General features: G+C 41.2%; 2 protein-coding genes across 4 annotated transcripts; both read right to left on the reverse strand.

Annotated features, from left to right (window-relative positions):
- Positions 1-1,456: 1,456 nt before the first annotated feature.
- LOC122833851 (inositol hexakisphosphate kinase 1-like) lies at positions 1,457-3,840 on the reverse strand. Of its 3 annotated transcripts, none has more exons than XR_006371066.1 (4): positions 3,677-3,840; positions 2,819-3,025; positions 2,572-2,702; positions 1,457-1,743 (listed from the first exon to the last, which is right to left on the reverse strand). XR_006371066.1 is itself a non-coding variant. In XM_044121779.1 (4 exons), exons 2-4 carry the CDS (start codon positions 2,868-2,870, stop codon positions 1,534-1,536), a joined length of 396 nt encoding a protein of 131 aa, XP_043977714.1. In that variant the 5' UTR covers positions 2,871-2,993; positions 3,677-3,836; the 3' UTR covers positions 1,457-1,533. The 3 variants fall into 3 exon arrangements, 2 of the variants coding, with proteins under 2 accessions (XP_043977714.1, XP_043977715.1); XM_044121779.1 differs by having other exon boundaries at positions 2,572-2,705; positions 2,819-2,993; positions 3,677-3,836; XM_044121780.1 differs by having other exon boundaries at positions 2,819-2,993; positions 3,677-3,834.
- Positions 3,841-8,714: 4,874 nt separating this feature from the next.
- Positions 8,715-20,962, reverse strand: LOC122833853 (inositol hexakisphosphate kinase 1-like). The gene is made up of 9 exons (XM_044121781.1): positions 20,831-20,962; positions 18,922-19,129; positions 18,720-18,850; positions 17,491-17,617; positions 14,654-14,860; positions 13,193-13,393; positions 12,604-12,779; positions 10,901-11,134; positions 8,715-9,262 (listed from the first exon to the last, which is right to left on the reverse strand). The coding sequence occupies exons 2-9, from the start codon at positions 18,998-19,000 to the stop codon at positions 8,834-8,836; spliced, it is 1,584 nt and encodes a 527-aa protein (XP_043977716.1). The 5' UTR covers positions 19,001-19,129; positions 20,831-20,962; the 3' UTR covers positions 8,715-8,833.
- Between the last annotated feature and the right edge of the window lie 4,608 nt (positions 20,963-25,570).

A 25,570-nucleotide genomic window follows, 5' to 3' on the forward strand; every position in this document is an offset into this window, starting at 1 on the left:
TACTCAATTTTCCCCAAGTCTTTGTTGCAGCAGCCAGTGTGTAGATAAGGTATCTTGGCTGTATCCTTTGTGTCTCACTTCTCACTGTCCCACCTGCTGCGGATGTTGCTGTTCCGTCTCTCCTCCAGCTCCTTACAACAACCGGTTCTTGTGTTAGTTCTTTGGGTTGTCCACCATCCATGTTGTTCAACAGTAAATATAGAAAGCAACAAAATAAATAAAATCTTCCCTTACAACTAAACTGTTTCAAAACCACAATAGAGTTGTGTGACATCAACATTTATACCAAACTCACTTTAGTCTGTTAATAGCCCACTTGGTCCTTCCCTCAAAGTTTAACTCAACACCACATTAAACTACCTTTGACCCTAGAGATGTAATCTTGTTTATCATGTTACAAAAATGTAAAATGAATCCATTCACAAAAGTACAACTATTTTCTTTAATTAAAACTGTAGAAATTTGCAACAAAATCCAGAACTTTAACAACAAAAATTAATTCTCAGCCGTCCAGCTCATGTCCTGTACGTCCATCTCCTGCTCCGTCTCCTTGTAATCGGAGGACGAACAGGACGGGCTTTTTCTGAAAGATTTTAGCATAAAAAAAGAATATCAGAACACCTATAGCAATTCCATCTGAATATAGTAAAATAAATAAATTCTCAGGATAATCCACACGATGAACAATAAAAAGAATAAGAATCAAAATCAAATCAAATCAAACTTTATTTGTATAGCACATTTAAGCAGCAAGGCATTTCAAAGTGCTTTACATCAAATCAAACAAAAAAATACAATGCAACACAGAATCAACAATAAAAGTCAGGTTCCGTCAATAAATTTGCAATTGATTACGTTTCGAATAAAACTCTAAACAAATGGGTTTTTAGTGGAGATTTAAAGGAAGTCAGTGTTTCAGCTGTTCTACAGTTTTCTGGAAGTTTGTTCCAGATTTTTGGTGCATAGATGCTGAATGCTGCTTCTCCTCATTTGGTTCTGGTTCTCAAGCTCAAAATACGCAGAACTGAGCAGAATAAAATCTGCATCTAAAAATGATCTTGTGCAAAAAAATTTATGAACATGTTTTGTTTTGTACAGATCTATCCTAACCTGTTCAAGGAAGAATAACAGGCCAGCTTTAAAGAACCCCCCCCCCCCCAAAAAAAAAACACTCCTTCTTTGAACAGTCTGATTAATAAGACACCTGCTCCATCAACCATGAAGTATCTCTGCTAACACAGGGAACAGGACCAACGCTGTCGGCGTTTGTTTGGGTCTGTTTCTACAGCATCAGGCTGTCCTGCAGATCCAGCAGCAGCCGCTGATGGAGAGCAGAGCCGCTACGTCTCCTCTTCCACTAAACATCCGGATCTCCTTCCTCCTTTGCGTCATTCTGCCACTCCAGCCGTTTAGCAGGGAGTTATTCTGAGCTGAGTGAATGTTACTGGACCACAGAGAGACTTACTAAATTAGTTGATGATTATTTTGATAATTGATTAATCAATTCAGCTCCAGTAATGTGTGCAGCAGGTTTCATAATACTGCACTGAGATGAGGTCTGGCGGCATGAAGAGCCCAACGGTTCTGATCCGAAACATCAGAGAGCGGCCACTGACCTTTATACTCGGGAGTGAACTCCTTCATCTCAGGAGGCAGAGACTCATAGAAGCGCTGCTCTCTGCTGATCAGAGGCTTACACACGGTGTGGTCATCGTACCGCATCATGCTGGTGTGACCCCCCACCTGCAACACACACACACACACACACACACACACACAGGCATGAAAAGCTGCCAGGCATCCTGGATTTACAGAACTAAACAAAGAACTGCGAAAACACAATATCTATAAGTATTTTTAGTCTAGTTTCTAGTGCAAATCTTAGAACACCTGAATTAACTCAGAAACAACTTTTCAGCAAGACACAGGTGTTTGTTTTAAAGGTGACCTGTTATGGTTCCTGGAACATGTTAGGACATGTCTAACATGTTCATAATGATTCTTGGATAATGAGATTTCAGTCTGATCAGTTCTCCCTCTTTTTGAGCTGCTTTAGGGAGTCCTGTCACTTTAAATCCAAAATGATGTAAAACCAGCTGACCAAACATGCTGGAGCTCTGCTGGGGTTGCTAGGTGCTGATTTGTTACATTCAGAAAGTTTTTGAAACAGTTTATCTTCCAGACACACAACAAACATTTACTTATTGCCAGAAAACAGCTGGATGGTATTTTTTAAAGTGTTTTTAGTTAATAATTCCTTAATATTGATAAAAAAGTACTAAATTCACTGGCTGATTATTTCACTTACGGGAAAAATGTCCCATAAGTGTTTTAAGTGGAATCATCTGACAATGGAACTAAAACTTTTTCGTCAATATTAAGGAATTACTGGCTGAAAACAAGCTTGCTATGTCTTGATAAAAAATTACTTATAAGTTGTGTTCATGTGTCTTAATTCAAGTGTACTAAGATATTTGCATCTAAAACTAAAATGACTTGGAAAGATTTCTGTTTTTGCAGCGTAAATGTCAGGTTCTTTGTATTCAGGGCTTTTTGTTGGGTGCTGCCCACCTGGTGTATGAAGGGCTCCAGAGAAACGCCTCCATCTTGTGGGTTTGGTAAAGCCACTCCCCCTGTCACCGGCCCCTGTTGCTTACTGTCCATGCTGTTGGGGGGAGGGAGACACATGGCTCCTGCAATTCCTGCTGACGAGGAGGACAACATCAAATGATGATCCGTTTAGAGCGTTGGGTTAATGAAAGATAGACTGATAGGAGTTTCCGCAGTCTATCCTGATGCGTTTCCTTCGCCATTCTACCTGCATGCCACACATTCTGACGCCCAGCTTGGCCGAAGTGCTCTGTTCGCATTTCTTTATCTGCCGGGCTGCCTTCTCCTCAGAGGCGTCGTCGCCGTGCTGCCGGTTCCCATCTTCAGGTCCAGGATGCAGGGGAAGGAGAAGTGGTGGACGACGTTCTCCAGCAGTAGGTACTCTGGTTGAGACGCCGCAGTTAGGGAATAAAACCTGGAGGATTTCATCAGACTGACTGATCTAGTTTTAAGAATGTCAGTTGGAAAAATATACAAATATATTTGATTTAAAAAAGAAATGAAAGATTTCTGCTTTCTTTTACACCAAAAGTTGGGATTTATAGGCTTGAAAATTTCAGCCGATTCCAATATTTTAGTAATATTAAGAATAGTAATTCTGAGTAGGGGAAAAAAAGGGGATCAATTATCAGTTAAAGTTATATTGTTCGACAAAGGATGTAACAACAATGCTAACAGACACTCCCGCGCTGAGCTTATCTCAACCCAAAGCTAGCAGCCCGAGGAAGATTAAGCGGCAAAAGTCAAGCTAAAACCTTCAACGGTAAAATTAGCACCTTAGCTAACGTTAATTCCGAACCAGCTCAAAAAATCATATTTTCCTATCTTTCACCTCATTTACAGACACGTAACTTATAACGTTGCAATATGCTAGCTTTATAATACACCAGAGTTAGTAACGTAAAGGTAACGTTATTTTACCAGACTAACCAGCACAAAGAGCTCATGCTATAATGCTAAATTATAGCATTATAGCATGATGCTATAAGTTACGTTAACTTATAGCATCATGCATTTCCAGACTAGGTTTTGGCTTCAAACAGTTTTCTATGAAGTGTTTTCTTACCTGTCTTGCGAAGAGCTGAAGCAGTGTGAGCCCACAGCACGGCGACAGAGCTGGACTTGCAGTTGGAGGGAAAACGCTTCGGAGTTTAAAACAACCGTTATCAGAAAAAAATTGGAAGCGAAGCCCTTGATGACGTAGCTGGATAAACTGCATATTAATGTTAGCTAGGATGGGAAAAAAACAAAAGTACATGCTCTCTTTCTGCCTAAAAATTTGTTAACCACTAAAGGAGTAAAAATACAGATGGTAGTGGGAAGACACAGGCTAAACAATCACAGTGAAGTTTAATAGGGGCATTAAAATAAATGTGTCGGTGACACTCAGTGGCACCCAGTGGGTTTGATATCAGAGAATGGATCAGGAGAGGAACCGCAGAACCTAAAGAACCAGACATCGTTTCCTGAGACCAAAAAATAACATAGATGGCAATTTAAAGAACAAATCATACAAATAGATTAATAGTAAATAAATATTGTGAAGAGAACAGTAATAACGTTTGTCAGGATTTTCTAGGAAAAATTTTGATATCTTTTATAAAAAGTGTTTTGTGGTCAATATTATTTCACCATTTTATTAATGTGGGTTGCCAGTTTGGATAAGGCTTCCTATCAAGCTATAAGAATGATAGAAAACATGCTAACAAAAAGCCTCAGACCTGCAGCTCACAGGCAGTTGTACCAGTTTATGTCTAGGGGGGCGCCGGTGAGATGTTCGCATCCACCTCATAAATATGTAGTTGCACCCCTGCCCGGAGCAGCTCTCCTTTTTCAAATGCAGCTTTTTCTGTGTCCATAAGTTGAATCTTGAGCTCCTCATTTGTCTTAATCAGCATCTGTCTCTTGATGGACATCATATTGACATCTTTCAAGATGCCATTGAGTTTCTGGGTCTCTGTAGCCAATGTCTGTCATATTTTTTCAGTCCCTGAATCAGAAAATGAGGACCTACTGCTCTCACTCATTGTTGATTGGTTTTCTTCCTCTGGATCGGTGTTTTCCTACCTCAAGGCGCTGTTTATTTGGTCCAAGACAGTGGACATCATGTTGATTTGTTTCATGACGTCGTGGAACTGCTTTATCTCTGTAGGTCCCAGAATCAGAAGATGAGGCGTTAATTCTCTGACTTTTTGTTGATTCGCTTTTTCTTAACAAATCCAAACGCTGTTCCATGTTTTTCTTTGAGTTCAGACTTATTTGTATCCCAAATTTCTGAATGGCAGGTAATTCTTTTGTTGGGATCCTGTTTATCTTGGAAACTTGTTTTCAGTCTCTTGTTAGGAGGTAATCCTGCTACTTCTACCCATGGCACTCTTTTCTTCTTCCAAGGCGGTGTTTTTCTGCTCCAAGGCGGTGTTTTCTGCTCCAAGGCGGTGTTTTCTGCTCCAAGGCGGTGTTTTCTGCTGCAGAGTGGTGTTATTCTGCTCCAGGGCGCTCTTTTCCTCTTCCAAGGCGCTGTTTATTTGGTCCAAGACAACAATCTTTTGTTAAGATCCTGTTTATCTTGGAAACTTGTTTTCAGTCTCTTGTTAGGAGGTAATCCTGCTACTTCTATCTATCTCTCTTCTGAAATGGATGTGACTTAGAATTCAAGAGTTCAGCTTTGTCATACACAAAGCTCCAAACATCAAAGCTTTATGATGTCAATTTGCGTGATGTCACAAATTGATGTCACTACCTCAGCAGAACAGCTAGAAAACTGGCAAAGTTTGAGAAGACCAGAACAACTGTGGCGAGCGTGGGTTGAGTTTACCCGGAGAGCGGGAATTAACTCAGGCCTTGTTTGGTCAAAAGCAGCACAACAAAACTTAACAAAAGTACATGCTCTCTTTCTGCATTTCCGGAGTAAAACATATAAAGAATTCTCAATATATTTCTAAATAAATGTGTTGTGCTCATGTCCGTCAAATGGTTTTGCATTTTTCAAGTAGATCGCTTTGGGTTGGTCATTTTAGGAAAAAGTGTGAGCACCCAGGGCCGTGCAGAGATCTATAGAGGGGCAGGGGCTCAAATTTAAAAAAGGGGCACACTGAACAAAAACTGAACCACTGAACACAACATAGCAACAACCCATATTAATCAAGAATCTAATTGGATCCTACTATATCATTACCATCATCCGGGGAAATGCAAAGCAAATGTAATCTATATTTTCCCCAACAGGTATAAAGTTTCTGTTTCTGCTGCTGACAGTCCTGGAGGTCTGAGTTGATCTGAGACTGTAGCTGATAAACAGAGCAGAGGAGAGAAGGTCTCTGGTTATAAAGTTATGAAATAAGCTAATTTGCTGCCATTTTACTAATTAAGCCCTAATAATATCTATTTAACCTCTAGAACAACCTGACTGCAGAATGATTTATAGATCAAAAAAAGCTCAAAGGGGTTTGATGTTAGCAACTCTGAGAGCTAGAATTATAAGACTGGAATATCAAGGCAAAGAAAACTCAGTAGCTTCTGGTAGGGGCCATTCAGGGGCCTCCAGACACTCAGGGGCCCCTAGAAATTGTAAGACAGGCCATAGATCTAAACCTGTAGCATCATTTATAGAGAATGACATTTATAGAGAACGCATTAAATGTTATTTAATGCGTTCAGCTGAGAAAAATAAATAGTACATTTAGGATTTAATTAGGACTTTTACTTTGTAGAAGTTTAAAAAAAATCATCTTGATAGTTTGATTGTTGTTACCATGGCTACAATATGGTGTAATCTTTGTCTTTGAATTAGGTTTGTTCACAAATACATCACAGCAAATAACCAATAATCAGTGATTGATTTTAAACTCGGCCAATAAACCTGGTCTCCCTCTCAAAGGCTTCACCTTATTGATATTTAAACATGTTAGTGATGCTGAGGTTCTTAGTAGGACGGGTTCTGGAGAGAGGGGGGGTTCTTTAAGGCCCCATATTACCTTGGACCGGCCCTGCATGAACAGCTGCTAAGATGCTCATCTCTGGAATCCACCTGGAATCCACCTGCACGTGCCTGTGAGCACCCCTAGTTTATTACTCGATTCACTGGATTAATGGTTCATCATCTAATGAACCATTAATCGACAATAATGAGTTTATTAACTATTTTCCCATGGTTGCCGACGTCATCCATGATGCTGGCTTCGTTGTCCGAACAGTGGGTGCCACGGAAGCATGGAGCTGAAATGACAATTAGCACTGCTATAACACTAACAAAAGAATACTGATTAGTTTTCTGTTAGAGAACATTTTGACGCTGGCACATTCACCCACTTTTCCTCTCCTGCGATGGGTATTTGTCCAATTTTCAATGGTAATTTCACCGCTTTTTCAAATATCACATTTCCCCCAAGTCCTGATAAGGGAACCAAAGGTCCTTTAAATTTATTAGCGTTCACATTAATTAGAGTAGCCTCTACCCCGGTCCCAACACTTTCTGTACATTTGTATTTTTCCAATAAATTTCTAACTCAACATGTGGTCTTTTGTTGTCGCTTGACCAATTTGCAGCTCGAATTTGGGGGACCGGGGCTAGATCTTCATCCTAATAATATTCTTCCAGGTGTGTCAGATCAGGATACAGAGTTGAATGTCTCCCATCCTTATTCCTACCTCTTTTGTCCTTTTTTTTTCTTTTAACCGTCTGCATTTGTATTTCTCCTCCTTCCTCTGAAGATCCTGATTCTGAATCAGAAATTTCAACAGTAGTCTTTTTATTAGGACGCACAACCGGCTGTTCACGTGCTTGGACTCCTGGACCACGTCACGGAGACTTTGCGTCAAATGTGCAGTCCTAGAAATCCAGAAAATCCCATGTAATTTACCCTCAGTCCTTTTTTGTGACATTTCTTCTTTAATTCTTATGTGGGACGCCCGTCTATTTCTGAGGGAGGCACCCCTGCCTGGATTAGTGCTTTCCAGTAGGCGGACCTGGGCGGTCCCTGACCTGGCCTTGGCCCATCCCTGCACAGGCCACAGGATCCCTGCTGATTGTCATCCCTCCCTCGTGGCTCCTCCCAATTCCCCAGGGCTCCCAACTCCCCTATACCACTGTTAATGTCAGACATGGAGGCGCCTGGATCACCTAACATCACTGTTAACATTGTCTCTTCGTGCGTTTTTTCTTCTTCTTCTTTCATTTCTGAGGTTATACGGGTTCTACCACAGCGTATTGGGGCCAATATAGTTACAAAAATTAAACGAGTAGATTCCTGCCAAAAAACAAAACAAAAACTTTTGAGATTAATATCAGAAATTATCTAGAAAAAAATTTTAATTACAAACGTCTATTTCTTTTGGAAATTTGAAATTTCAAAAGTAAACATTTTTGTTTGGAGAAAGTGGAAAATCTTCCAAAAATGTTTTCTAGAAAAAAATTAAGATTTTTTTTCTTACATATTTTAGACTTTTGGAGATCAGAAATTTCCTTGATTTTGTCTAGAAGGCGTCTGAAATTGCTCTCTTAATGTCTGAATTTTTCAGTGGATATTTAGTCCTTTTTTGGCCCCGATTCGCTGTTGTGGGTTTTGGTTTCTGAGGAGCCAGGAGGAGGATCTGCGCTGGGATTGGAGCTGATTGGTCAGTCAGTGGACGTTTCGTTCAACCACAATGTTCCCAGGATGTGGTTGAGTCTGACCGACAGGATGAGAAAAATCCTCTGAATTTTGAGTTTCCCTTAAAGATACGCTTTAATCTAGAAAAGCACTCCCCCTAGTGGCCACACTGGTTCCCTTCTTCTGCCAGCTGACAGGTTGCAGTCGCAGCTTTTTTTTTACATTTAAGGACAATTAAAACCCTTCTCTGTAGTCTCAGCTGCCTTTTCTAACTTTTTATCAGAACCGGCACTGTTCTGGATTAAAGCAGTTAAAATCCTCTCAGGACGGCGGCGGGCCACCTGCTGTGATGTCACCGCCACTCTGTGGTTCAGCATTGATGTGTGATGGTGAGGGAATGCTTTAACCCACGGAGGTCCTCATAGCGAGAGATCATAGTTTGGTGTGCGGCCATTTTGCCGGCGCCGTCCCGCCTCCTCGGTGCGGTCCGACCTGAATGGACTCACAGTAAGAGGTGTGTGTGTGTGTGTTTGCTTAAAGACCGATCAGTCTCTAGAGTGGGAGGACTTTTTTGTTGTTTATTGAACAGAACCGAGCCGGTTTGGTCCGACAGAACCGCACGGGAGCCTCTGGAGCTACGGCAGGTTCTCGTGTTGAATGTCCTCAAGAATGTGGATCAGGTTCTCCAGTCCGAACACGTAGCCCCGGTCTGGGCCTTTGTGCATGGCCGTGTCGTTGCGGAAACCCCTGAAGGTGGAGTGGGCAAAGTCGATCATGCGAACGTCCACCAGAGGGGGCTGCTGAGGCGGCTGCAGGGAGGGACATTTTGACGGGGGGCAGGGCACAAAGGGGCAGCAGTCCGTCACGCTGGGCGGAAAGGGAGAGGGGGGGGCGTCTGGCGCCGAATGTCCAGGTCCCTGAGAGGACAGAGGCTCCAGGTCCGAGTCCTGGTTCTGGTTGAAGTCCGTTTCACTGGAAATGTCGGCGTGAGGAGAAGGAGCGGCGTGGACATCTGCAGGGGCGGCGCTCTGCCCAGGGTCGGGCGGCGGGGCGTCTTCAGACTCCTGCAGCAGATCGAGAAGAGTCAGTCAACCAGGTCCGAAGCGGTCCAATTTATAAACTAACAGAACCAGGAAGGTCTCACACCTTATAGTCCCATAACAGTTGTTACATTTTCAGCTGCTCTGAGTCAAACCATCCAAACTAACTGCAAAAGCTGTTCCCCTCTTTCATGTTGTTTCCTTCAGTGGTTCTTGGTGCAGCGCCCCCTCAGGTGAGGAGGGGAACAGGTTGCCCAAAAAGTTTGTTTAGTTTAACTCCACAGCAGCTGAAAATGTAAGAAATGTTGTCATTTTGCTCCCAAATCAAACCAAGTCTATCAGGTGTAAAAACGGTCCCGTTTCTGAATTCAAGGATTGTGGGAGAAAACTGGAAAACCCGGAGGGAACGCGGGCCGGGGTTCAAACCCAGAACCTTCTTACTCCAAGGCGCCAGTGGTACCTTGTAATTTATGACATTACTGTGATTATTATTAGTTTAGTTATTGATTCGGGCTGCACAGTGGCGCAGTTGGTAGAGCTGTTGCCTTGCAGCAAGAAGGTCCTGGGTTCGATTCCCGGCCCGGGGTCTTTCTGCATGGAGTTTGCATGTTCTCCCTGTGCATGGTGGGTTCTCTCTGGGTTCTCTGGCTTCCTCCCACAGTCCAAAAACATGACTGTCAGGTTAATTGGTCTCTCTAAATTCTCCCTAGGTGTGAGTGTGTGTGTGCATGGTTGTTTGTCGTGGTGTCTCTGTGTTGCCCTGTGACAGACTGGCGACCTGTCCAGGGTGACCCCGCCTCTCACCCGGGACGCAGCTGGAGAGGAACCAGCAACCCTCCCGACCCCATTATGGACGAAGGGTGTTCAGAAAATGGATGGATGGATGGATAGTTATTGATTCTATTTCCAACGGGAGACTTAATCCTTTGAACTTTGAGAAATAAACATACTTTTATAGTACATTCTTTTTAATATGGTTTGTATCTTTGTAACAGATTTACTCATAGGACCTAAAACATTACAGTGGAAACTTGTTAAATTAGCTGGAGCGGCTATTTATGTGTTAATAAACCGTCAGTCCAGAATTACAAAGGAAGAGTTGTAAAAATGACGATTTAATCATTGAAATCTTAACAGATTTCCTCAGCAGTAAACCACCTACAGAGGATCATCTGAACCGCGGTTCTGCTCGGTTCTGATGCGACAGTAAAACCAATGGGCTTCTTTATTTAGCCCATTGGTTTTACTGTCACGTTGTCAACATAACACGCTAAATCTTAAATGTATGGAAGAAAAAAGGGAAGCAGTGCTTTGCTGTTACTTGTTAACATGACAAGAACTAGACAATAAGATCAGGAAGTTTTAATTAAGAAAAATAGCAAGGGATAAGGAAGTAAGTTAGCTATGCTAGCTTGACTTTGATAACTTTAACTTATAGATGTGCTGCAGAATTCTGTGTTTCAGTTCAGTTAAAAAAATACAATAAAATAAAAAGGGAACCTAAACACCAACTGACAGATCATCAGTAGTGGTGTTTAAATGAGCTAATCAACCACCGCACTGTTAGCATAGCTAATAGCAGCGGTAGCTAATCCACCACAGTGATCTCTTATAAATAATCACATAATAAAGACTTAATTAGAAACCTGCCCATCTGCTCACCTTTCCCTCATAGATGATGAGAAGAGAGGAGGAGTAGAAGCGGTAGGACTCCTGCCTCTCTAGCACCACCTTCAGGTTGCGGAGCTTATTTAGGATCGGCTCAAAGACGTCCCGCCTCAGGCCCTTCCCGTTGTCCAGGAACAGACAGAGCACTTGGCGGAAGCCTTCGACCGACAGGTCGCGCCCATAGTACTTGTCCAGGTAATGGTATGGTCCCCCGCTAAGCTGGTACACCTGCAGGGGGAGAGGGTGACATTTAAATAATTCATCACCAAAATCACTCTGCAGAACATAATACTGGTTTTAAAGTTGAGCTATTACGCTTCCTTGAACGAGTTAGGATCGGTCTAAACAACACATGCTCATTACTTTTTAGCACAAAATTATTCTTAGATAATGAGATTTTAATCTGTTCAGTTCTGCCTATTGTGAGCTGTTTTAGGACGTCCTGTCATATTAAATCCAAACAAGCTGCTGCTGGCCAACTCAACGTTTATACTCGCATGTAAAAATGGCTGCAAACAGATGCACAATCATACAACCACACATCTTTGAAAAGCAGAAGTGAAGCCTCCTGCATAGTCAACAAAAATGCAGCAAGTGGTTTCTGGATGGTAAGTCAACAACAAAACACTTGTGTTTTCCAGCAGCCGTTGTACAGCACATGCAGCAGTAAAACCAGCTGACCAAATGTGCTGGAGCTCAGCCTGGGTTGCAAGGTAACAGGCTGGGTTGCTAGGTAACAGCACCTAGATAGTGGCTCAACAATCAGGAGGTTTTTGAAATGGCTTAATTTCCAGACACCAGAAAATATTTACTTACTGACAATAAAAACAAAAACAAACACAGCTGGGTGGGTTCTTTTAAGCGCTTGGGCTGTTTTTGTAGGAAGCAGTAGAAACCCAAACAAAGGACCACAAATTTGCAAAGTGTAAATTTTACATAATAGGTCCTCTTTAAATGGGCAGTATTATGTATTTACCAGGTGCATAGTGCCATTCTATATCACAATCAAGAAACTATGTTACTTTCAACTTTTTAAAAAATGCTACATAAATATCACACATGACTGAAAAAAATGTTCGCTTCCTGATTTAAGGCCTTAAAATTGGGCCTGCCGTCATCACTGCATGAATCCTCTATTAACCCTTTAACAACTTTTTTTTTTTTTTTTTTTTTTACCAATGTTTCAGTGAGAAGTAGCACCTAAGATGAGCTCAGCAGTTCCACCAGGTGTTTGCTAATTGCTGCTGGCTAGTCTGAAGGAGCTGAGGCTGGGGAGGGGAGGTCAGAAACTGCAGCTCTGAGGAGGAGCTGTACCTGGAAGTTGGTGCTAGGTCCACCCAGGCACTTTGCACTGCTGAATGGTTGGCATGGAGATTAAAGGATTTCGCAAACATCAAAGAATCAAAGCAGCATTCCAGTTTGTTTCTGATGAGGGAGTAACATTCTAACATGAGCTAATGCCCAAAAAGGTTACCGTTACCTAATACTGCTGCTTTGATAGTAGAGGAAATAAATGATGTATTCTCTAATTCAGCAAAAGAAGCTGGAAGCTGAATAAAAATTGAACGTAATGTTTTCAATTTAAGCTATTCTGTCCACTTTTCTGTAGCTGAGTGAAGCATGACGTTGGGTTAATGAAAGATAGACTGATAGGAGTTTCCGCAGTCTATCCTGATGCGTTTCCTTCGCCATTCTACCTGCATGCCACACATTCTGACGCCCAGCTTGGCCGAAGTGCTCTGTTCGCATTTCTTTATCTGCCGGGCTGCCTTCTCCTCAGAGGCGTCGTCGCCGTGCTGCCGGGTTCCCATCTTCAGGTCCAGGATGCAGGGGAAGGAGAAGTGGTGGACGACGTTCTCCAGCAGTAGGTACTCTGGTTGAGACACCGCAGTTAGGGAATAAAACCTGGAGGATTTCATCAGACTGACTGATCTAGTTTTAAGAATGTCAGTTGGAAAAATATACAAATATATTTGATTTTAAAAAGAAATGAAAGATTTCTGCTTTCTTTTACACCAAAAGTTGGGATTTACAGGCTTGAAAATTTAAGCCGATTCCAATATTTTAGTGATATTAAGAATAGTAATTCTGAGTAGGGGAAAAAAAAATCACAAAAAGTAGAATGAAATTCTGAAGAAACTGCAAAACAAAAAGAGTCCATGAAGCTCCTGTGCTTTGAGTTGCTGTGATACGATTGGCCGAGTTAAGCAGGTGATTCCAGGTTGAGCCTAACAAGGTGTCCAGTCACGGTGAGTGCAGGCTGTCCGGCGGACGGATGAAGGATACTGATGCACCTGCGGTTCTTGGACTTGGATCTCATCCGGTCGAGTTGCTGCTTGTGGCACACCTGGCTCCAGGGGCTGAGGCCGATCTTCTCCGAGGCCACGCTGCTGCTGGACTGCAACGGGACATCCGAGCGGACCTTTGGGTCCAGCAGGGGACTCTGTTTCACAGAACTGAAGCAGGAAAGCAGGTTGTTATCGTGATTTAATGAATAGTCGTTCATTCAAATAAATAATGACAGTCGATATATCACACATCTTGTGAATATTTTTATCATTGTCATCAGTAGCTGCGTTTCCATTAACAATATAGACATGTTGCATGTTATCGTTTACATCCGGAAATTTCGCACAATTTTTATTTGAACTGAAACACCGAATTCTGCAGCACATCTACATGTTAAGTTTGTCAAAGTCAAGCTAGCATAACTGAGCTACTTTTCTCTCCCTCGCTATTTTTTTAGAATTAAAACTTTTTCCTGACCTTGCTGTCTAGTGGTCATAGTGTTACATTCAAGATTTAGCGCGTTATATTGACAACTTAACAGCTAAAACCAAAGCTAATCATCACCAGCGAGCAGCTTTTTGCCCTCCAGCTGGAGGGAGGAGGGCGGATTTTATGCATGTGACGCATGTAACCCGAACACTGCAACTCGTCTATAATTGAGCAATTTGACATTTCTAAAATCAGCTTGCTTAATGGACGAGGTAATTTTTTCGTTGTATCGAAGTTGGTTTATTTTGCAAAATTTCAATGGAAACACTTTTTTTGCATCATGAGTCACGTGATCAACAACAGTTAGTACTGTGGAGAAGACAGTCTTCAGGAAGTAGTAAGACAACGATGGTGCGGCATTTTCTAATTACTTACAACATGAACAAACTCAAGAAAAGAAAAGCAACTAAAACATGGGAAAAGTCTTCTGCAGTGTTTATTATTCAACTGAAACTACGCAATTACAAAAGTGTTTTTTTTGACGTAAGCAGAATATTTGTGAAGTTTTGTAATGGAAGTGCAGCTTAATGATGAAGTGAACAGGTTGTTACTTGTTGAAGCTGTCGGTGTCGTGTGACTACCTTTGCTCGGCCCGCTCCTCCTCCCTCTCCTCCTCCCGCTCCTCGGCCCTCTCCTCCTCCCGCTCCTCGGCCTGCTCCTCCCGCTCCTCCTCCTGCTCCTCCCGCTCCTCCTCCCGCTCCTCGGCCCTCTCCTCCTCCCGCTCCTCGGCCCTCTCCTCCTCCCGCTCCTCGGCCCTCTCCTCCTCCCGCTCCTCGGCCCGCTCCTCCTCCCGCTCCTCGGCCTGCTCCTCCCGCTCCTCCTCCCGCTCCTTGGTCTGCTCCTCGGCCCGCTCCTCCTCCCGCTCCTCGGCCCGCTCCTCCTCCCGCTCCTCGGCCTGCTCCTCCCGCTCCTCCTCCCGCTCCTTGGTCTGCTCCTCCTCCCGCTCCTCAGCCCGCTCCTCGGCCCGCTCCTCCCTCTGCTCGGCCCGCTCCTCCTTGTTTTCGGAGGACGAGGAGGACGGGCTGCGGCGGGATTGCGTCCGCCTCTGCTGCTCCCTCTCCGGGGGGTCCTGCTCCTCCAGCTCCCCCATCATGTCCTCCATGTTGTCCACGTAGGGGTAAGCCAGCAGGTTGATGTAGCCGTCGGAGCCGCCTTCAAAGCACACCAGGACCACGCCTGACAGACAGAACCAGAGAGGATCAGAAACAATTGGTCATAATGCTGCTGAGCTACTTTGCTAGTTTGGCAGAAAGTACTACAGTGAATATCACCGATATTTATCTTATTCTTACCCAGGGGTGGAGACTAATTGTAATGCACTTGTTTTATTTTTAAGTTGGATAGGATCAAGGCGACAGTTAGTCCTAAGCTTGTGGCTTGTTTATTGTTGTCATAGCAACCCCATTGCAACTGCCCGCCAAGATGGCTGTCAGCTACAAGTGTGACATCACGAGAACTTTTCTGCAAGTTATTGGGACTCGTTTAAAGCAAAAAAATTTTTAATATTGATGATGATTTATAACAAGACATTTTTCCATGTTTCAAGGGAAATGATGTGCCAGAGTAACTGCAGCCTTTTCATCAATACTCAAGAACTATTGACTTAAGACAATCTCTTAAAAAAGTTACTTGTTAGTTGTGTCTTATTTCAAGTGGAATAAAACATTTGCAGTAGAAACTAGACCAAAAATACTTTGTAAGATTTTGTGTTTTTGTAGTTTGTTGTTTATAAAAGTGCTTCAAATCCTCAGTGTGATCAGACATTTACCACTGAGCAGCACGATGTTTCATCAGAGAATGTCAGAAAATATGTGGGCAAAACAACCTTGACGGCTTGGAGAAGTTGCTCCTGGGCAGCTGTCTGTCTGCTGTTATTTAATCAGCAGGACAATGGCAGCAGGCAGGGATCCAGGGCTAAATATAGGCTGGCTGGGTGGCCGTCAACATCAGGGAGGACTGGTGGGAATGCAGACCCACCGGAGAAAATATTCAGCTTCCCTAACGGAGTCAGACCTGCAGAGGGAGTCTGCTTCCACTCAAATATACCTGAACTTCACCTTCCTGACTCAGACTTTAGAAAGTTCCCAGAAGGTTGTTTTTGTTTTCTATGGATGGAATAAAATCTGCAAACACAAATATTTCTCCATAGTTATCGTTACAACAGCAGCTCTGATTGGATCTTTGTCTTGATTTTTGTTCATTTCCTTTGGTTCAGTCGCTGGATGCAATTATTCCCTCTGGTCTGGATGCTGTGCAGCTTGGGAGGATTTTTGCTCCTAACTTTTAACTTTTAGACAACTATGATGTGTAACCATGGTAACAAGGTACTGTTTTTACAAATGGGAGCAGCTAATTAGAATCTAAAAACTCAAATAACACCTGAACTTTGACCCCAAATCCCAGAGGAGTTGAAAAGGAAATCTTGATGGATGCAGAACGGGAGGAACCCTCAGAGATCGTATCGTCATTTCCACCAGAGTTCTACCCAAACGACCAGACAGATTCAAAACCAGGAGCAGCAAAAGCAAATGAGGTGGATTAGCAGCTGTCATGTTATCGGATTTCTGTTTTATTTTTAATATTTTGTGTTATTTATGTGATAAAACTGATGATAAAAAAGTTTTCACATTGTGAAATTCATCAGAACCAAAAGGAAAATTATTTTTGTCACTGTTCTGCATTTAATCAAATGTATCAATATTTATTGATGATGTCATGGATCCAAAAGTGGAGAAAATGGTAAAAGTAACAATCCTGAACACTTTTAGCTTTGGGATGTTGTCGCTGTCAGGATAAGACTTTTTTCACGATGTAATGAGAGGTTTGAAAATCTCTGCATTTCCAGCAGACTAAAGATTTTTCCTTTTGCATCCTGTGGGAACAGGAAGTGCTCCAGAAACACCAACATGTCTGTGCTTCTTATCCATTTTCTTTAAAAGCCTTTCAATCCCTCCCAGGGACATAACCTCACTAAACTGCATGCATTATTTCAGATGATTATGGAGTAATTTCTCCAAACACAACCGAACGTCTGGCTTTCAGAGCTCCGTCTCAGTATTTGTGTTTGTTTAAACTGTGAATCTGTCCCATTAAAGCTGCTGTGATTTATTCTAATAAAGAGCTCAGTAAGTAAATGGGTCACGCTGGTTTCCACGGTTTGTGTCGTGTCCTGGTTTTGGGAATGATTGCAGCAGGTTGATGGGACGGTTTCCTCTCTGTCTGCCGTGGCGTTGCTGGTCGACGTGTGCAGCTGACAGTTTGCCTCTCTGGGTCCGGCTGAACCGTCACAATAACCTGCTAGGTTTGTGCTTTCATTTTATCCATCAGCCCAACTCAAACTCTGAACATTATTCACCCTCTATTTTCTTTCAAAACACCCGAGTGTTTAAAGTCATGAGTAAAAAAAATATATATTTTTTTAAATCTTTAATGGGAAATATAAAAAAAAGCACTCCTTCTTTGAACAGTCTGATTAATAAGACACCTGCTCCTGCAGATCCAGCAGCAGCCGCTGATGGAGAGCAGAGCCGCTACGTCTCCTCTTCCACTAAACATCCGGATCTCCTTCCTACTTTGCGTCATTCTGCCACTCCAGCCGTTTAGCAGGGAGTTATTCTGAGCTGAGCGAATGTTACTGGACCACAGAGAGACTTACTAAATTAGTTGATGATTATTTTGATAATTGATTAATCAATTCAGCTCCAGTAATGTGTGCAGCAGGTTTCATAATACTGCACTGAGATGAGGTCTGGCGGCATGAAGAGCCCAGCGGTTCTGATCCGAAACATCAGAGAGCGGCCACTGACCTTTATACTCGGGAGTGAACTCCTTCATCTCAGGAGGCAGAGACTCATAGAAGCGCTGCTCTCTGCTGATCAGAGGCTTACACACGGTGTGGTCATCGTACCGCATCATGCTGGTGTGACCCCCCACCTGCAACACACACACACACACACACACACACACACACACAGGTATTAAAATCTGTCAGGCATCCTGGATTTACAGAAATAAACAAAGAACTGCAAAAACACAATATCTAGTCTAGTTTCTAGTGCAAATCTTAGAACACCTGAATTAACTCAGAAACAACTTTTCAGCAAGACACAGGTGTTTGTTTTAAAGGTGACCTGTTATGGTTCCTGGAACATGTTAGGACATGTCTAACATGTTCATAATGATTCTTGGATAATGAGATTTCAGTCTGATCAGTTCTCCCTCTTTTTGAGCTGCTTTAGGGAGTCCTGTCACTTTAAATCCAAACTGATGTAAAACCAGCTGACCAAATATGCTGGAGCTCTGCTGGGGTTGCTAGGTGCTGATTTGTTACATTCAGAAAGTTTTTGAAACAGTTTATCTTCCAGACACACAACAAACATTTACTTATTGCCAGAAAACAGCTGGATGGTATTTTTTTAAGAGTTTTTAGTTAATAATTCCTTAATATTGATAAAAAAGTACTAAATTCACTGGCTGATTATTTCACTTACGGGAAAAATGTCCTATAATGTCATGTTCTGTGTTTTCCTGTGTGTTTATTTTGAGTTTCCTGTGTGTCTGAGTCTCTGTGTTGTCCTGTCTCCCCTTGATTGGTTCCCAGGTGTGTCTCGTTCCCTGATTACCTCATGTGTATTTAGTGTCACCTGTGTCTCTGTGTCTTGTTGGATCGTCTTCACACTTGGCGTCCTGTTCCCCGTGTTCTGGTTTTTCATAAAATTTATTATTTTGCACTCCAAGTTGGTTTTCTCAGTGTCTGCCTCACCTCCACCACCACACAACGTGACACATAAGTGTTTTAAGTGGAATCATCTGACAATGGAACTAAAACGTTTTCGTCAATATTAAGGAATTACTGGCTGAAAACAAGCTTGCTATGTCTTGATAAAAAATTACTTATAAGTTGTGTTCATGTGTCTTAATTCAAGTGTACTAAGATATTTGCATCTAAAACTAAAATGACTTGGAAAGATTTCTGTTTTTGCAGCGTAAATGTCAGGTTCTTTGTATTCAGGGCTTTTTGTTGGGTGCTGCCCACCTGGTGTATGAAGGGCTCCAGAGAAACGCCTCCATCTTGTGGGTTTGGTAAAGCCACTTCCTCTGTCACCGGCCCCTGTTGCTTACCGTCCATGCTGTTGGGGGGAGGGAGACACATGGCTCCTGCAGTTCCTGCCGACGAGGAGGACAACATCAAATGATGAAGGCCGATCCGTTTAGAGCAGGTTGCGGCCGGGTCTTACCCTGAACATGGGCTCGGGAGGTGCAGGGCACCACGGGCTGCTGGGAGTGCACGCCGGCCCCAGGGGGAGGCTGTGCCATACCGAATAGCCTCTTAAAAAATTGTCCAATGAAAGTCCAAACCACCGACAGAACCCTGACACACTGAAGTTGAATGCAGGGGGAACCACAGGAATCGCAGGGTGTCAGTCAGTGGGGGGTCGCCGCTTACTGTAAGGACAGGAAGTGATACAAAGCAGAGACTTAATGATTTGTAATATCAGAGAGGCAATCTCTTTTCTGGTTCCCTAAAAGTTCAGGCTCTTTGGGCCTGTAACATTGTAACATAACATATTTTTGTTTTCTTCTGAATAAATACAATAAAAATTAAATATATTAAACTGTTTTGTAGAACAGTTGCTGTTATTTCATTGTTAAATTAGTTCTATTCTCCACTGTTTAAAGCTGATTTAGGGCAGTATCATACTGGGGTTTAGGTGTGGTTGAAATAAGTGGATAGAAAGGGCCGTGTGCGGCGGCGCAACAGGAGAGGAAGACGCACACTGTCAGATCTGTGCAGCGGGAGATTTGATTTGATTAAATGTTTAAAACAAGTTAAAAATCAAAGAAAAGAGATAAAACAGCAGTCAAAGTTCGTCCCAGCGCAGCAGAGCGTGCTTTTAGAAACCGGATCGGAGCTTGAACCCAGGAAACGCCGCCCGGTGCAATAGGACGCCGCAAAGGGGAAAGAAAGACGCTCCTGGTGAGATCTGGACTTCACTTTTCTTTTTTTCTTTTGAAAAAGAACTGGAAAATTTTTGACATTTAATTATTTACGTTCTTTGCTGATACAAACTGAGTGATTTAAATCTAACCTGTAATTATTTTGTGAGGGATATTTGGTTTTCGATCTATTTATCAAGATAACTATTATTATTTCTTAGTATTGTAATTATTTTTGTCAGAGCGCAGTGCACAGCGCTCCTCCTGCGGCTCTACAACTCAGATGGCTGCACAGATTTCTGACACTTATCGTAATATTAATAATTATAATGCCGTTTAGTTGCAGCTTTACAAACTCATTCATTCATAGCTGTTTTCACGTTTATTGCGCTGTTCATATTAGTCTTGATGTTTCCAATGTTCTGGATAGATCGACGTCAATGGCAGGTAATATGTTAACTTGACATTAACAAAGACGCAGCGGGACGGATCATCCGGGAAATGATGGACAGGGAGAGCCTGACTAAAACTAATTGGAGGTCAGACACATTCTGGGGTTTATGTCTGTTTATGACTTAAAAAAAAAGCCCACAGCTGCTTATAATAATCGGACTTGGCGACAGAAACTCAAAGTAGTTCCTGTTTTTCTACCAACAAAATACACATCTCCCTCTTCCGTCCATTGTTTACGTTTCTGTCGCATAAAAACGGCGATCACTCGACAAGAGGCGTAGAGCAAATAAGATTAAATTCCAAAAGAAAATAGTAACGAACAGCAACGCAAAAATGATTTTGATAAGTAACTGTAGTCTGACTACTGGATATGAAATAGCAACACGTTAAATTACTCGTTACTGAAAAAGTGGCCCGTTACTAAGTAACGCGTTATTTGCACGTTAACTGAGCACTGATACCTAATATATGGAGACCTCAAGGGGACATGGGAAAAAAAGTTTCCTTTGCGTTCCCTCCCTCTACTAAGTAACGCGTTACTGACATCACTGCTCCCGATCAATGTGATCCAGAGGCTCGGCCATTATCCGCTAGCAGAAGGACTTACTGTCACATTACACGTTTATAGAGACAGGTATCGGTTAGCGTTAACTGCCGAACTGGCCAGCTTCTTGACCTTAGCCTGACAACCAGCAAGAGAAATAAGTCGATCACTTTCAGCATTTATATAAGCTTTGATTCAAAATAAAACATCACCTCGTTTTATACTATCGTCCGTCGTAATTCCACCTTCTTCAGAGCAGCTCTGACCCTCAGGCTCGCCCGGAAAACACTGTCGTTACACAGAGTCTAGTTACCGTTAAGTAGCCTCGTGTGCTAACGGTGCTGGCTAACATCACGGACTGACGTTACGCAGCCTCTCCGGTTAGATTGTATGGCGCCCTCTAGGGGACATGGGGAAAAAAATTCTTTTGCGTTCCCTCGCTAAACTTTTGCGCGAGGGAACGCAAAGAAATTTTTTCCCCCATGTCCCCTAAAGGTCTCCATATGTTAGCTATCAGTGCTCAGTTAACGTGCTTTTTTAACTATGAAGATTAATGTGTTAGTCACTTATTTTATATTATTTTAAGTTTATTTGTAAATCTACTGCTGATTCGGTGTATATTTCTCTCGATGTGAACCTTGGGTGAATCTGCTGCTGAACAGCTTGCTAAGCTAAAACAGTCGATATATAAGGTGTTGCAGTGAAATCGCACAGAAATTAATGCTTATTAATTAATTTTAGAAAATCAATCGAACTTAACCCACTTTGACGTTATCTTTTTCTAGACGAGAAGTTTAGCTGAAGATATTCGAAAGAGTAGAAATATTAATTTGATTTCAAGGCACTATCTCAAGTACATATATTTGCTATTTATTAATAAAAAAAACATAATTTGTTTCTCACAGTCTGAAGTTAAATCAAACCTGTTTTATGTCTGTTAGTCATGCAGTTCAGAGGCAATACTACCAAATAATTTTGAAGAGATAAATAAACAATTCTTTCTCTCAGTATTGATGCATTTAGTAAATATAAATAATTTTATTAATTTTAACTAAAAGAAAACAAGAGAAAGACAGGCCGATTTAACTTAAGACTGTGAGAAATATAAATGTGTATGTTTTTTTATTGAGTGTATGCAAACCTATGGTCTCAACTGTAATAATGACTCTTTATACAAAATTTATAAGGTGTATATTATACACCTTATAAATTGTGTATAATATACACAATTTATAAGCAAAGTTCATAGTAACTGAACTTTGCTCAGTTACTATGTTGCTTCCCAGTGTAAAAATAATCTAAATTCCTAAATTTATTAAAAACAAATATTTGAAATAACATCAAAAACAGAGTATTTAAAACTTTAGGTGACTTTTGTGTAAAAATCTACACCTTTTATGACAGAGATTGTTACTGGCAGTTGGAGAACATGTTAGTGTGTGCAAAATGTTTTTAGTTGGATATTAAATTACGAGTATCATATTCAGACTCTGTGTATCCATAATGTATTTGATCCATTAAGCGGCTCAGATACTAAAGCTCTCAGAGCTGTTGAGGTGTGTAGCTGTAAATTAAATTCAGACATAACTTATTAATCTCAGTGGGAAATTTAAATGCAACTCATATTATCAAAGTTTCTCTAAAGAGATTTTGTCGCCACGGATGGTTGTTGGCAGGACGGTTCTGTTCTAAAGTGTATCGAGTTTGGAGGAAACCAGACAACGCCAGACACCTATTTTGTTTGATTTTATGGAAGTGGGGGAATGGTTGACCTTTTGACCTTTTAACTTTAATATCTTCAAAGCCAAAGCACCACAAATGAAAATTTTGCTGCACAAACCAGCACAAATGTAGCACAAACGTTTGACAAAAAAAAGTAGAGCAAAATATCAAAATATTTTTTTTAAAAAACAGTGAAGCTGATGGATCCAAACAACGCCAAGCTGAAAACATCCCTCATATGATTTCCCATAATCCTCTTTGGGAATTAGTTAGCAAAACTCACACAGCAGTAATCCAGGTTTAACTGGGTGTTAAACTGGATTAAACAGAATATGTGTGAGATTTACCTGATCATTCGAATCATTCTGGAGGTTAAATTCAGTAAAGTGGAAGAACAAACCTGCTGCTTGTCCTTCTTGAGGATTTTCATCTTCTATCCGTTCACAGCATCTGTCAACAGAAATAAATAAATCTGATTATTAAACATTAAGAAACCATCTGAGAGGGAGAAATAAAGCAAACCTGGGTTAAATTCATTTAAAAACAACAAAAGTTTAGAAATGTGAAATAAACCTGAGTACAAAATACTGTAAAATATTAATTTTGCATAGTCGGTCCCCTTTAAATTCACTTTTTGTGATTTTTAAATCTTTATTGTTGAAAACTGAGCTCCTGATTGGTTTGTAATCTGCTCCATTGCTTAGCCCAGTGGTTCCCAAAGATTTTCTGGGCTCCCCAATAAAATCCCCCCACAAAAACGAAAAACAAAATCCACTGGTCTCACACATCGTTCAACCAGACATAAATCTATACACATATTTTGTTTTCACACTCCACTGAAGTTTATTTCACACTTCAGGTTGCAACAAAACTCACTGCAAACCATCTTTACAGTGAAACACTTTTGTGTAACTGTTTTGTTTTTTTCATCCATGCTGCTTCCCCCCTGCAATGGCACTGCGCCCCCGGGACCCATTTTAAAAGTTAACCACACCAAGTTATATTAAGATAAAAGAATGCAGTAAATGTTTTTTGGTGCCTTTTTTGATGTAAATATGTTTTTTGTGCTGCAGAAACAGAAGGATATTTTCTCTCTGTAGCACGACGCCCTCTGCTGTTAGCTACTAAATGACACACATTTTTACCATCAGACCAAACTTTGTTTTTCATGAAAAACCAGGAAAATGTTTCTATTTTGTTTCCATTTTCTGTTTGTTTAGATCAGAAATCAGAGTCATAGTCACCAAGAGGCTTTCTGAAATAATGTATCAGTTGTAAATGTCATTAGAACCGCATGTTTTATTTTTGGATTTTGTTGACGTACTCACTTTGTCTTCATGTCAGTGATTCCCAGCATGGGGGGCCATGCCCTTTAAAAGGAGTACAAAGAAGCTGAGGGAGGATCCAAAGTTTTGGAGGCAAAGAAAGAAATTTACAAAAAAAAAAAATCCAGGTAAAATTTACTTTATTTGTCATTTATTATTACATTATTTAAGTTAAACAAGTTTGCATCAAAGTAGGTGAATCTCAGAATTTTGACTTTAATCTCAGAATCCTAGTTCTGTCCCAATCTATGTCAACATCCAAATGAATAATCAAACATTCTTGGGTGTCAACCATGTTGCCAGTATGTGAAAATAATCTTATAACTGTCTCTTCCTTGTGGTAGGATTTGTAAACCTTCATGTTTTCCACGTTTAGAGATAAAGCTCAGAATTTCTCAAATTTGTTTGTTGATTTGATCTTTAAGACTAGATTTGCTGTATCTAGTAATATAAACAATTTAAATAATTCTGATATTAAAGTCATAACTTTTTTATGGCACTAATATTCCTCCGTAAATTGAGGCAGCATGCTTTAGGAGTCCTGACTTACTAATGTTATCTACAGTTTAGTTATTAAAGAAATCACCAGGTTTTCATCAAATATTTGCAGCTTTAATAGAGAAGATAATTTGCCATCCTGCTGCTAACAGTAAACATAAATAAAATGTTTAATAATAAAACTGAGTAGGTGCTCATTTAGCAATCTGATGGTTTTGATTACATGTCGTGAAAGACGGAGTATTTACTGAGTTACCCATGAATCCTCCGTTTTCATCACAGGCTTGTGAAAATTTTAATATTTCAGGGTGGAGATTCTGTTGTTTCGGGAATCAAACATTGTTCCTAAATAGAAATAAATCCCCAAACCTCAGAAAATTATCCTGAAACTTTTCAAAACAACAACGTGTGGCAATAGTTAATAGTATTATTACTTGTCAGCTAGCACATGAAAAGCAAACACTACAGACTATCAGAGAGCGGTTTTGATTGACAAAATAACCAATTAGAGAACAAACAAAAAAAATAATAAATTAAATGGATAAAGACAAAACTGTTTAGCATATTCCTCTGAAATGCATCTGTGTTTCTCTCTCTGCTGTTGTTTTCAGCACGTTTCAACCGCCCTCCACAGCAGCACCATGGCGACATGCCCAAGACTCGGCGCATTAGCGTCCGTTACCGTGGCAACAGCCGTGGACCAGGCCAAGGAGCCGACATGGTTCCCCCAGAGCAGCTGCAGCAGCGGAGCAGCGTCTGTCTGAACTGCTTCATACAGGAGCGCCGAAGCATGGCCGCCTTCACTGCCGACCTGCTTGTTAAAGAAACTCGTATGTCGTTATTTTATGTTCCCACCGTAAACAGCAGCGATGCAGGTTCACGTCGTCACTGTGGAATCTGTTGTCCTGAAAAACTAAACTCAGAGTTTCATCGCTGCTGGTTTCCACCATTTAAGGTGAACTAAACATGTCAAACAGACTAAATAAGCTACGTTTTTGTAAATAAAGACATTTACAGAGGAAGCACAATAAAATAGTTAAACTATTTAATATAATGAATAATCAAACCAGGGCTGCAACTACTATTTTAGCTATGGATTAATCAATTATTCTGATGATTGATTGGTTAAAAATGGCCACATTCTGCAGATTTTTCATGCAATGTTAGAAATACATTAAAAGATGCAAATAAAGGAATAATTCAGTTCCTTTTTAAAATATTATTCAAATTTAATTACTAAAAACCCAACATTGGCATTCCTTTAGTGAACACTTGACATGAACTTGTGAAAAGCTCTTTTCTGACTGAACTGGGATCAGCACATTGCTCAGCTAATCTACTGACCATTTTTGTATTAAGTGGTTTATAATTCAAAAAGTTTTTATTTTTCCAGAATTCAAACCACGT

The sequence above is a fragment of the Gambusia affinis genome, linkage group LG07 (assembly GCF_019740435.1).
Source record: "Gambusia affinis linkage group LG07, SWU_Gaff_1.0, whole genome shotgun sequence".
Lineage (NCBI taxonomy): Eukaryota > Metazoa > Chordata > Actinopteri > Cyprinodontiformes > Poeciliidae > Gambusia > Gambusia affinis.

Bases quoted from the DNA above. Each gene is read 5' to 3' on its own strand.
- LOC122833851 (XM_044121779.1), bottom strand. From the start codon at position 2,870: ATGCGAACAGAGCACTTCGGCCAAGCTGGGCGTCAGAATGTGTGGCAT. The intron at 2,706-2,818 runs GTAGAATGGCGA...CCTCCTCGTCAG, and splicing joins TCAGAATGTGTGGCATGCAG to CAGGAATTGCAGGAGCCATG. The intron at 1,744-2,571 runs GTGGGCAGCACC...TGTGTGTTGCAG, and splicing joins TGGAGCCCTTCATACACCAG to GTGGGGGGTCACACCAGCAT.
- LOC122833853 (XM_044121781.1), bottom strand. From the start codon at position 19,000: ATGGCACAGCCTCCCCCTGGGGCCGGCGTGCACTCCCAGCAGCCCGTG. The intron at 13,394-14,653 runs AGCGGGCCGAGG...ACTATTCATTAA, and splicing joins GCGGGCCGAGCAGAGGGAGG to ATCACGATAACAACCTGCTT. The intron at 9,263-10,900 runs GTGAGCAGATGG...GATCTGCTGCAG, and splicing joins TCATCATCTATGAGGGAAAG to GAGTCTGAAGACGCCCCGCC.